Raw genomic sequence first — 13724 nt, forward strand, 5'->3', positions numbered from 1 at the left:
GGGGGCCTAAGGTTCTGAGGATTCCTTGAAGCTCCGCCTGGACATCAGGAATGGGATTACCTTGGCAAACTTTGTATGTAGTGTTGTCTGAAAGCTGATGCAGTCCCTCAGCCACATACTCCCGACGATCAAGTACCACTGTCGTGGAACCCTTGTCCGCCGGAAGAATGACGATGGATCGGTCAGCCTTCAGATCACGGATAGCCTGGGCTTCAGCTGTGGTGATGTTGGGAGTAGGATTAAGGTTTTTCAAGAAGGATTGAGAGGCAAGGCTGGAAGTGAGAAATTCCTGGAAGGTTTGGAGAGGGTGATTTTGAGGAAGAGGAGGTGGGTCCCGCTGTGACGGAGGACGGAACTGTTCCAGGCAGGGTTCAATTTGGATAGTGTCTTGGGGAGTTGGATCATTAGGGGTAAAATTAGGATTATTTTTCTTCGTGGCAAAGTGATATTTCCAGCAGAGAGTACGAGTGTAGGACAGTAAATCTTTGACGAGAGCTGTTTGGTTTAATCTGGGAGTAGGGCTGAAGGTGAGGCCTTTGGATAGGACAGAGGTTTTCGATTGGGAGAGAGGTTTGGAGGAAAGGTTAACTACTGAATTGGGGTGTTGTGGTTCCAGATTGTGTTGATTAGAATTTTGAGGTTTTGGGGGGAGTGGAGCTGGAAGTGGGAGACTGAGTAGATGAGAGAGACTGGGTCTGTGTGCAATGAGACAAGGTTGAGGTTTGCTGGAAAGGTTGTGGAGGGTGAGTGAGTTGCCTTTCCGGAGGTGGGAAACCAGGAGATTGGATAGTTTTTTGAGGTGGAGGGTGGCATGCTGTTCTAATTTGCAGTTGGCCTGTAGGAGGATGCTCTGAACAGCCGGTGTGGATGTGGGAGATGAAAGATTGAGGACTCTTATTAAGGATAGGAGTTGATGGGTGTGTTCATTGGCTGAGTTGACGTGTAGGTGGGATTAGGTGGGTGAGGGCAATGGATTGTTCAGTTTGGAACTGGTATAGGGACTGATGGAAAGAAGGGTTACAGCCAGAGATGGGAACTTTAAGTGTGAGGCCTTTGGGGGTAATGCCAAATGTCAGACAAGCCTGAGGAAATAAAATATGGGAGCATAATCTGGCTAGGGCGAAGAATGTTTGCAGTGGGAATGTAAATAAAACTTAATGGGGTCATTGTGGAGATGTTGTGAGGGTGACATGGTATTAGAAGGTGGAAAGTGTGACATGAGGCTAAAATGAAAATAAAAGTATATGGGGAGAGATAAAGGTGAACTACAAAGCAACTGGAGATCTGGTGTGAAAAAAGTCGAAAAAGTGTTAGTTAAAGCTGAGTTATGTTGATCCTGTGGTGAGGTTGGTAAACAACGATGTGCACAAAGGTTAGGTGGTTGTGTTGCCTCCAAAACACGTTAAAGGGTGGAGAAATTCGTGAAAATTTCGAAAAAACTGTGTGTAAATGTATTAAAAGGAGTGGTTTTGTGGTGGCAGATTATGAAAATGAGGCTAACAATTGTCTGACGAAGAAATAATGACGTTAAAACCTGTGAGAAGCGGCTAAAAAATGATCAGTGATGTGGGAAAAACGGAAATAAAGCGAAAGTTGTTATAACTAGCCAAATTGGTTGTTTAATAGGCGAAAGGAACCGTTTGTGAACTGGGAACGGTTGATTCTATTGCAGCGGTAGTGTTGAAATCGGGAAAAAAAAATTTTGGTTATGGTTTGGAAGTAAGTTACGTATTATTGAGTATATATAGGCAGGATAAAATTGGATGGTAGATTACGGTAAAAAGGAGAACGTGAACACAAAGTGAAACTACTTGCACAAACAAAAAGAGAAAGTAAGATGACAGAAAAGATTTCGGAATGCAACAGTGACAATAACAAATGTAATTATTGGGTTCAAATTGATGATATGAATATAATAGAGGGAAACATTCCACGTGGGAAAAATATATCAAAAAACAAAGATGATGTAACTTACCAAACGAAAGCGTTGGTACGTTAATAGAAACTGTGGTGTCACCGCCAGACACCACACTTGCTAGGTGGTAGCCTTTAAATCGGCCGTGGTCCATTAGTATACGTCGGACCCGCGTGTCGCCACTGTCAGTGATCGCAGACCGAGCGCCGCCACACGGCAGGTCTAGAGAGACTTACTAGCACTCGCCCCAGTTGTACAGCCAACGTTCATAGCAGTGGTTCACTGACAATTTACGCTCTCATTTGCCGAGACGATAGTTACCATAGCCTTCAGCTACGTCATTTGCTACGACCTAGCAAGGCGCCATCACCAGTGTATATTGAAATGGATATTATGTACAGTCAAGAGAGATGTACACCAATTATGGATTAAAGTTAAGTATTACATCATCTACGTACTTTATTTGCAATTCTCAAGACATTGTCCTGTTCCAGACCTCACGCCAGTCTGCGTGTAATTAAACGCGTGCATTTCGGCCTCCTCTAGCAACACGGTGTTGGCTCTTCTGCCAACACTTCAGAAACAATAACAAACACACACACAAAATTCAAGCTTTCGCAACCCACGGTTGCTTCATCAGGAAAGAGGGAACGAGTGGGAAAGATGAAAGGATGTGGGTTTTAAGGGAGAGGGTAAGGAGTCATTCCAATCCCGGGAGCAGAAAGACTTACCTTAGGGGGAGAGAAGGACAGGTATACACTCGCACTCGCATGCACGCACGCACACACACACACACACACATCCATCCATCCGCACATATACAGACACAGGCAGACATATGTAAAGACAAAGAGGTTGGGCAGAGATGTCAGTCGAGGCGGAAGTACAGAGGCAAAGATGATGTTGAATGACAAGTGATGTACGTGGGGCGGCAACTTGAAATTAGCGGAGGTTGAGGCCTGGTGGGTAACGGGAAGAGAGGATATACTGAAGGGCAAGTTCCCATCCCCGGAGTTCTGATAGGTTGGTGTCAGTGGGAAGTATCCAGATAACCCGGACGGTGTAACACTGTGCCAAGATGTGCTGACCGTGCACCAAGGCATGTTTAGCCACAGGGTGATCCTCATTACCAACAAACGCTGTCTGCCTGTTTCCGTTCATGCGAATAGACAGTTTGTTGTTATTGTTGAGCTGAAGAGGATTCCTCACACTCAACTAATACAGAAGTGTAGGTCACATTACAGTTTTACATGTGCCTCCTCAGCATAAACATGAAAATTTCCAAGTAGAATTCGCACAACAAATCAAGGTACTGCATATGTCCTTCCCATATAAATAAATAAATTAATTAATTAATTTACAAGGCATGAGACAAAAACACTCGCCCCAGTATTAAAATTTCATATAAACTAAATCATCTAGAACTGACACGTCTGTGATAAATAAATTTCACATTACCTTTTCAAATGATGTATGTGAAACTACATATATTACTTGGCAAAGCCCACAAACTGGCTATAGTGGAAACTAGCTCGGTCATGTGACTTAAGTAGAGTTATATTCTGCATCCAAGTAGTGCACTTGTTATCTGTCAGCACAAACATGAACAGTGACCATATGAGATGTCTTCAGAGACAGCTTGCTATAATATCATAAAATGTATCCAACACGAAAAAAGGGGAGAGACTGCCAAGAAAGAAAGTTATGAAATGTGCTCACAAAATGTTAGTCAAATAAGTTCATGGTGTCGCAACTTGTCAAATGGTGTGTGATGCCAAAAGGAACAAGATTAGAGTGTCTACCCTACAAAAGCATAACTGAAAGTGTTATCTACATCCATATTTTGCAAACCAATGTGAAGTAAGTGGTAGAAGGTAATCCCAACTGTACCACATCCTGGTACTGTTTCTTGGACCCATTCCATTCATGTGTGGAACACAGGAAGATTGACTGCTTAAATGTATCTGTGCACACTGCAACTAACTTATGTAAGTAGGCTGTTTAGGTTTTCTTATTGGTAACGCCACGTAGTGCTCTGTATGAAAATCACTGGCTGTGCTGTGTGCAGCCTGTGGCTAGTTTGCATTGTTGTCTGCCATTTGTAGTGTTGGGCAGCTGGCTGTTAACAGCGCGTAGCGTTGCGCAGTTGGAGGTGAGCCGCCAGCAGTGGTGGATTTGGGGAGTGAAATGGCAGTGTTTTGAGAGCAGATGATCTGGACGTGTGTCCATCAGAAACAGAACATTCGTAAAAATGGATGTCATGAACTGCTATATATAATATGACTTTTGAACAATATTAAGGTAAATACATTGTTTGTTCTCTATCAAAATCTTTCATTTGCTAACCATGCCTATCAGTATTTTGTAGTTTGAATCTTTTATTTAGCTGGCAGTAGTGGCGCTTGCTGTATTGCAGTAGTTTGAGTAACGAAGATTTTTGTGAGGTAAGTGATTTGTGAAACGTATAGGTTAATGTTTGTCAGGGCCATTCTTTTGTAGGGATTTTTGAAAGTCAGATTGCGTTGCGCTAAAAATATTGTGTGTCAGTTTAAGCACAGTCGTGTATAATTGTTCAAAGGGGACGTTTCACTTATTTCATCTACAGATGTCCCTACAGGGATATCACCTAGGAGAATCAAATATATTCTTCAATTGCTCACTTAATACTGGTTTTTGAATCTGTAAGCAAGCACTCACACTATAGTTCATGTCCATCTTCAAGTGCCTGCCCGTACCAATTTCTAAGCATTTCTGTGATTCTGCCTGGTTGAAGAACAGTGACAATTTGTACTGCACTTATTTGTATATCTCTGATAGCATGAATCCCCCGTGACTTTTAGGTAAGCAATCTTCTTTGTAAAACGACTGTATTTTCCCAGTACCTTGCCAGAGAACTGAAGTCTGCCACTTGCATTACATATAACTGTGGCTACATAATCATTCCTTTTCATATCCCTACAAATTGTTACTCCCAGGTATTCATACAAATTGACCAATTATAATTGTGAATCAATGATATAATAGTCATTTTTGTTTTATTTAGTGAAGTGAGCACTTCGATATCCTTGACATTTACAAGTTGCCAGTCTTTGCATCAGTTTGAAATTTTATCAAGATCTGAATGAATATTTGTGCAACATTTTTCATACAGGTCACACCATATCATTAGCAAGGGCTTCAACATACTTCTCTGGGGCACACCTTAAGTTACTCCTACATCTGTCAATGATTTTCCATCCAAGATGACATGCTGCTTCCTTCCTACTCTGAAATCCTCAATCCTGACACAAATTTTAATTAATGCCCTATATCATGTACTTTCTTTAATACGCATTTGAGCTGTATCAAGTCTAATGCATAACACAACTTGCAGCAAGTTAACTTTAAGATTCAAAATTATTAAAACATGTTAACAGATTTTTGCTCATAGTAGGGCACCTAGTATGACAGTTAATAAGCAGCCACATAAAAAAAAATACTTTAAAAATTGTGCAGTAGCTTATATGAAGCACTAAAAAAATTTGAAGCAAAAGTAGCTCGTTTTACAAAAATAAATATAATTACATAACAACAATGATAATTAAACACAAATGATTTGCCATTTATAAAAAGCCTAACCACCATACATCGTATTTATATTTTCTTTTTATTTCTATTTTTCACATTATGCGTAGCATAGAAATTACTTCCAACCTTCTTAGGCCGGTTTTGTCTTTCTATTCTTCTTCGCATTTTACTTGTTAGCTGAGGAAGAGAAGCACTGTCTTGATCAACCTTTCGTCTTTTCTTGTGTTTCAGATTTGTTACCTGGAAATTACCACTTGTTGATTCCACACTAACATTATGCTTACTTTCAAAGTATTCGTCGTCAGAATCAAATAGAGATGAACTGTCACTATCACTATCACCATTATCGCCCCCTTTCTGGTTTTCTGCACTATTTTCATTGCCCACTTCACTATCTGAATCTTCTACAGAACCCTCACTGTCACTTAAGTCTGAAGGATTATCTTCACAACCTAGTTTCTGTCTTAGCTCTCTGTCCTCCTTAGCAATATATGGCAATGCCACTTTTATTTTACTAAAGTTCTGCATTACTTTCAACAAAGGTTCCTTCTTACTGCACTTATTGCTGTCTTGCGTGATTTCCTCATTTATCTGCATATTATCTGTAGCCTGTGTTTCAACTGACATTTCACATTCTTCCACAGATTTTACTGGATCGGCTCTTTCCTGTATGACACTAGCACTATTATGATTACCTGATACATTATCATTTTTATTCTCATTAGATACTTTATTCTCACTTTCAGTGGTGACAATTTTCCCTTCATCTTCTTTGTCAATGGTTTTCGTTGTTGGTACTTCACTTCTGTTACCTGTTTCCTTTATTTCAGTAGTGCATGGGGTTTGGCTATTACTGCTTTCATTTGCAGGAGCAGAACTTTCATTTCCATGTTCACTGTTTCCTGTTTGCTCCTTCATGGAAAGTGGAATCTCAAATCCAGGTGGCATAACGTAGAAGGGCAACTTCCCTCTCTGCCAATCATTGAGAATGATGCGGGAAACTATTGTAATATCAGGTTCACCTCCTTTCAAAAGCTTCCCAGTTCGAAATGCTAATTTCTCAAGAAATTCTTCAGCTGTTTCCCAGCCATCTACTTGGTATGTTTTAACAATGTATTCTCTCTTAACTCGCTCAAGGACAGGTGGAATATAATCCTCCGGGTTTTGAACTAGCTCAACCCTCACTACTCCCTTAAGAACTTTCTCAGTATCAGTTTCTGCTGATGGGTACACAACACCTGGACAGTCTATCAGGTAAATTCGCCTCATTAAAGTGACATACTGCCACACTTTGGTTTCACCAGCTATTGGTGCCACTTTGCATACCTTCTTTGAGCGAAGTGTGTTAATTATAGAGCTTTTTCCCACATTTGGGTACCCTATGAGGCCAACACTAATCTGTTTCTTATCAATATGAAGCTTTGAAAATTGTCTCAGTAGGTTTATCAGAGATCCTTTACCAAACGGATGTGTTATAGAAGCATGAAATGCTATCGTAGGATATTCTGAGCTGAGGACAGCAACCCATCTTTGTGTCACCCACGTGGGGACCAAATCAACTTTATTCAAAATAAATATGAGGTGTTTATGAGGCTTTTCTGTCTTCAAAAAATTTTCAATGTATGGGCACCTGGTGCCTAATGGATCTCTGGCATCTAAAACTTGCAACACAACATCAGAAGAGTCAATCACCTTGTGCAGCTCATTCCAAATACGTTTACTCTGCCCAGCTGCCATTATCCACTCCCGGGGTGCATCTTTAATACCGCTGTCCTCTTTCACTAAATCACGATCTTTATCTTCTTTGTAATTAGCAGCACTACTTTCAGCCATTTTTGATAAGTTTTCAAGATCTCCTACTCTTATATGCGGTCTCTTTCTGCTTTTTTTAGGCCCAAAAACACTGTCAAAACTTTCTGTGTCTAAAATATGTACTCTTGTGTTCTTAGCTTTCTCATTCAACAGTGTTATTGGCAGCTTTGTTGGTTTCATAACAACATCATATGGATTTTTTACAGCTACTCCTAATTCCTCTTGAAACTTCTGGAGTGCATTTTGTGTGATGACACGAGAATTCCCAAACCATTTCTGATTTGGCTCAATTCTTGCCACTGTACCAGATGCTAATTTCCCTTGAAAAGGTGCTGGACTTATGATTTTTCCTGTTCTATCTCGTTTTGGTTTGAAGTTCCTGTACATCTGAAGACGCTTAATTGTAGATTTCGTTCGTACTTTTGCAACTCCCTTCAGTCCTTCTGTCCTTCGTTCTGGATTCATGCTGTGACCAGACCGGTTGAACCCCTCTTTTCTGGGGGCTTTATTTTCAGATTTACTCTTTGCCATGATCTACAAAAGAAAAAAAAAATGCTTTAATGGAACATCCTAAATACTTTAATAAAATTCATCATAGGATAAGAAGGAAAAAACATTATGCACACAAAGCAAACAAACTGAAAAAAAGTCTTGCTGTGTAATTCTGAAAACTACAACTTACACTGTGTGATCAAAAGTATCTGGACACCCCCAAAAACATGTTAGGTGCCACCTACTGCCAGGTACTCAATATCAGCTACCTCAGTAGTCATTAGACATTGTGAGAGGGCAGAATGGGGTGTTCCATGGAACTCTTGGACTTCGATAGTGGTCAGGTGATTGGGTGTCATTTGTGTCACACATCTGTATGATATATTTCCACACTCCTGAACATCCCTAGGTCCACTGTTTCTGGTGTGATAGTGAACTGGAAATGTGAAGGGACATGTACAGCACGAAAGCGTACAGGCCGACCTTGTCTGTTGACTGACACAGACCGCCAACAGTTAAAGAGGGTCATAATGTGTAATAGGCAGACATCTATCCACACCACCACACAGGAATTCCAAACTGCATCATGATCCACTGCAAGTACTATGACAGTTAGGTGGGAGGTGAGAAAACTTGGATTTCATGGTCAAGCGGCTGCTCATAAGCCACACATCACGCCAGTAAATGCCAAACAATGCCTCCCTTGGTGTAAGGAGCATAAACATTGGACAATTGAACAGTGGAAAACATTGTGTGGAGTGACAAATCACGGCACACAATGTGGCAATCAGATGGCGGGTGTGGGCATGGCGAATGCCCGGTGAACGACATCTGCCAGCACATGTAGTGCCAACAGAAAAGTTAGGAGGCCGTGGTGTTATGATGTGGTCGTATTTTTCATGGAAGGGGCTTGCACCCCTTGTTGTTTTGCATGGCACTATCACAGAACAGGCCTTCATTGATTTTTTTTAAGCACCTTCTAGCTTCCCACTGTTGAAGAGCAATTCGGGGATGGCGATTGCATCTTTCAACACGATTGAGCACCTGTTCATAATTCACGGCCTGTGGCATTTGGTTACATGACAATAACATCCCGGTAATGGACTGCCGTGCACGAGTCCTGACCTGAATCCTACAGAACACTTTTGGGATGTTTTGTAACGCTGACTTCGTTCCAGGCCTCACTGACTGACATCGATACCTCTTTTTAGTGCAGCACTCCAAGAAGAATGGGCTGTCATTCCCCAAGAAACCTTCCAGCACCTGATTAAATGTATGCCTGCGAGAGCGGAAGCTGTCATCAAGGCTAAGGATGGGCCAACACCATATTGAATTCCAACATTACTGATGGAAGGTGCCATGAACTTCTAAGTCAATTTCAGCCAGTAGTCCAAATACTTTTGATCACACAGTGTATCAACAACAACAACAACAATAATAATAATAATAATGCATCAAATCACTGGGCTCTAAAAACAAAATATGAACAAAATTTGGGTTTTGGCTACAGAAAGGGAAGAGGCATATCATTTTGGCACTAGAATATTATTACAAATAAAAATTAATTTCATCACTGATTTGCATACTGTAATAAACCTAGAAACGTATCTCTGGCAGCTGCTGGGGCAATCTAACAAACATCATGAAACATATGCCCCACTATTGGAAAGATTATTTGAGTTACACAAAAGAAGAATCCAGAAAGTCAGTGGACAGCAATGAAAAGCCACAATATGCTTGTTCAAACTTTCCACACACACACACACACACACACACACACACACAAAAAAAAAAAAAAAACAGCTGGAATTATGCAAAATTTCCATACATTGGCTAAGGTTTGCTACTGACAGTACATTACGAGATGACACCAAATGTAGTCAAGATATCAATTAAATTTCCAACTATTTCGGAGGACTATCACTCAACAGTAATAAAATCAGAATAACTGTTGCAGCATCACCTGGGCAAAACAGAATATGGTATGATGAGTTTTGTAATTAATCTGAATCATAAGACAGAATAGATTCTGCACTGTATTTAGGATGACAATTTTAATATTAAATGAGTTCATATTGGGAAGGAAGCAAACAATTGCACTTACTAGAAAAGGGAAATAGTCCATTTATATTTTATCAATAATTCACTTTTTGCAAGATTTCTTTTTAGCTGCTTAAGATATAAACTTTGGTGTTCTGACACAAAGTGATGGCTTCTTAAACGTATTTTCAAAATCAGTGCCTCCATGAAATATTCAACAGTTCTCTGGCAAGTTTCCAATGTGTCTCTTGCAGCATGGACACATTGCTTGTATTCCATTGTTTCTTCAGGGTCACAGTCTTTGAAAGAGTCTTCAAGAGAAGCCTCTAGTCGCATTTTTGCTGGACATTCCTCATAAAGTTGGAGCATACAATTTTGTGATTCCAAACTGCATACAGTTTTTTCATCAAATCCTCGTAGTCATCTTGAATGGATGTTGCTGTAGCCAACATTAATTTGACATTTTGATGTCTTGCACATACACATACTGAATGTGGTCCAGAAGCACCACTGTACTACACCATTTCGGGCTGAGCTCACAAAATTTTGAGATGCTTAGTTCATTTACATATTGCTTACAATAAGCAACAAACACTTCTTTAAGATTACAAAGGAGTAGGCGTTCCTATTAAAAGACACTACAACTACATATTTTTTGATTTACAACTTCAAATTGTATTAATTTTTGCATTTGTCAGTAATCTATTTTCCCTACTTTTGATAGGTATTCTTACGCATCAGTATGTAAGATCCAGAAATTAAAAAAATATAGCTTTGAAAGCTTAAAGGATGCTCTATCCAGCTGTGACAAGAAAAATAGCATTGAAGTAGACACATTTGAGATATTGTCCCCTAAAAATACCCTAATATTTGCACCTAGAAAATTTTGGCCAAATTTGCAGGTGCATATCTTTTAATGGGGGCATCCAGTACTAATTAAATTTGATTGATATATAGACATCATAGGTAGGAATAGTTTTGGCGTGATTGGCTCATACGAAAAGTAGCAGTGGTCGGTGAAACCATGGTTCTCAGAATAGCGTGATGAATTTTTTTGCCACTTTAGAGGCTTGTATCTATATTTAGGTATGGCTAAATCCCTAATTTTTGCAAGGGTGTGATTCAGTATAAAAAGTTGTCTATGTATATTAAAGCAAATGCTCAAATGTCTGTTATAACTTTTAAAAAGCCTAGCAAAGTTGGCACATTTGCACCTTCCTCATTTAAAATCCCCTAAGAATTCAACCACTTAAGGTACTGGTCTGAAATTTGGTATATAACCACCAAAGCCCATGTAAAACCCTCACACCAAATTTCATTAGATTTTGAGATGGCTGATTGGGGACACTTTTCAATATCGCTCCCTCTGATGTGGAATGACCCTACTACTGTGTTTTTATTGGTAATTATGTACCTCGCCCTGTACTGTGTAAAACCCATTTTTCTTTATTCTAGACACTAAAGTACTATCTATAAATATAGTCAAACAGTTTCCATTTCTTAACTTTTGCAAAGTTTCGATATTTTTCAAAAGAACCGAGTTTTAGTGTATGTATTTACCCGATCAAATGTGTGTCAACTAACACTTCTCGCCAAGCATATCCCTGTGTCATTTCATACAAAGAACAAGCATAAGAAATTATGATTATATCAGAGGGATCTCAGGAGATTGTTACAGGGTCATCGTTGACAAAATACAGAAAGTACTAAGTACACAATCTAGGAACTTTCTGGGATTTACTACGATCAATGTAATCTGACAATGTGAAAGAAAAATTATATTGTGAAGATTACTGTGTGGTGGTGCAGCATGTCTACACAAGAAGCAGGACAGAAAACAGTTATCTTGCAATTTTTGTTTTTAAACACTCGATCTATTTTTAAACACGATTCTAAGAACATATATTTTCTATTAGGAGTCATGCTCTCTAACCTAAGCCAGTAGATGTCTGATGATTCAGAGCAAATTTTACAGTGAAACAACCCTTCAGTGAATGAGCAGCCATACCACCATTTCTACTCTAAATCTCAGGCTTTAGGCAAAAATAATATTATAGTAGACCTAATGCATATCTATTATTTTATACCCTGCAGAAATCATAACTCCAATTGTGTAAAACAGTTAAAACATTGGTTACCTCTGTTTACTACTCCCCTAATGAATAATACTTATAAGACAGAGCTTACTCTTTCTGTACCGCAATCTCACCCTAGGTATTTTAAATATATTTTCTGCTTTCCTCTACTACCTGCATCTCCCATCTAAAATCTATCAGAAGAATGTGTACAATCTGTTATCCGTGCTGTCAGGAAAGTTACAATAAAATCTGACGAAACAGTATAAAAGTATACAGTCATTACAAAGCGGGCAGGGTGCTTAATTATGGAATCAAGTATTTTGACCTAATATTATATGACAACAAACATACAGATGTAGATCCAAATCACACTATAAATTAAGTTACAACTTATTATTTTCAATTAACATATTCATCTGATTTTTAATTTCATATCTTATTTGTCTGCAGCCATTCACAACACAACTAAAGCAGTACCTTATGAAGGGGCTTTATTTAGGCTACTATGAATTTCAATTTTTTACTTATTGCAACGGCCACTGAAATAGTATCATCACATGATTATAGAACATGTAATTGCAGTAAATTAATATAAAAGTGACACGTAATGAACGACAACAATAACATGACAGTAAGATTACAATGTCTTCCTTATTGCTGAGGAACCATGTTCGTTCATTTTCTTTAGTTTCTGAGAGAGACTGATGGTCTATGTAATTTGCATCATGACAGCCTAAGATATACAGCACACAATCATCGAACACTAAAATTAGAATATACATAATCCATCCCAAATGCTGAAAGTGGCAAAGAGGCCTGATTTGTAGCGTAGCCCAAGGTCTTGGTTCACTTTTATCGGCACTGAAGCTGGGTTAAATATGCATATTATGTCCATGTATGCAACTTAAAATAACTGGTTGTACGTGTAACTCAAAGTCTTATGCCTACAAGCATCGATGCATTTTATACGATGTTCAGGCAGTAATTTTTGACTCGGATGGTTGGGGCAGTTAACCGGAGGTTAATAACATGTTGCTACGCCTATAACAACATAACCTTAGTCCATGGGAATCATCTGAAAGAAATGTCAAGGTAACTTTGATCTCGTTCACTGGGCCTATATATGCAGTCCTGCGTTGGCAACAACAGGAGGTAAACTTTATAATATACTTGAAAATGATCGAAAAACACAAAGTTAAACCACCCTCATAATTATGTTATTTGATAGTGTCGCAGTGACAGTTTCTGTGTTAAGCAATTAACAAAATTAATTCCTGTAAACAACACGTGCAGAAACCTCACACACTCACGCAAAGATGATTAGCACATGATAATCACCAAATAAAATAAAAAATACTCACGGAATCGGAAAAACACTACAAACTGCCAAAATTCAAACTCTATTTTATGTTTCGTTGGCTATTAAACTCTGTCACACTGCTTTATTTACACTTTCCGTTTAAACACACACGTCCCACAAACTATCAGAGAACATGATTCAAAAACATGCCGTCCCCATACAGATATATCAGTCTGCTGGCGCAAGTCGAACTAGTATATTCGAATCATATATGATGGAGAATGCTTTGTATAGTCGAGGAAGTAATGACCTGAATTTAAAAGCAATCCAAATATTTTAATTGATTATCTACGTAATTAAAGATAAGTCTTATTTGTATCTTCTTATGAAACTAGAACGAACGAAGTTTGGCGAAATTGAACGGAACGAGGCGCGACGGATCGTTAAGACATTCACAATGCATTTCATACGGCGGCTTCCACATAGGATGCCTAAGGAAAGGAAAGAGACGTCAACAGAT

General features: G+C 39.1%; 1 protein-coding gene across 1 annotated transcript; it reads right to left on the reverse strand.

The window, feature by feature from the left end:
- Window positions 1–5452: 5452 nt before the first annotated feature.
- On the reverse strand, window positions 5453–13397 carry LOC126199043 (uncharacterized). The gene is made up of 2 exons (XM_049935748.1): window positions 13266–13397; window positions 5453–7828 (listed from the first exon to the last, which is right to left on the reverse strand). Exon 2 carries the CDS (start codon window positions 7823–7825, stop codon window positions 5549–5551), a length of 2277 nt encoding a protein of 758 aa, XP_049791705.1. The 5' UTR covers window positions 7826–7828; window positions 13266–13397; the 3' UTR covers window positions 5453–5548.
- Between the last annotated feature and the right edge of the window lie 327 nt (window positions 13398–13724).

The sequence above is a fragment of the Schistocerca nitens genome, chromosome 8, assembly GCF_023898315.1.
Source record: "Schistocerca nitens isolate TAMUIC-IGC-003100 chromosome 8, iqSchNite1.1, whole genome shotgun sequence".
In the NCBI taxonomy this organism is placed as follows: Eukaryota; Metazoa; Arthropoda; class Insecta; order Orthoptera; family Acrididae; genus Schistocerca; species Schistocerca nitens.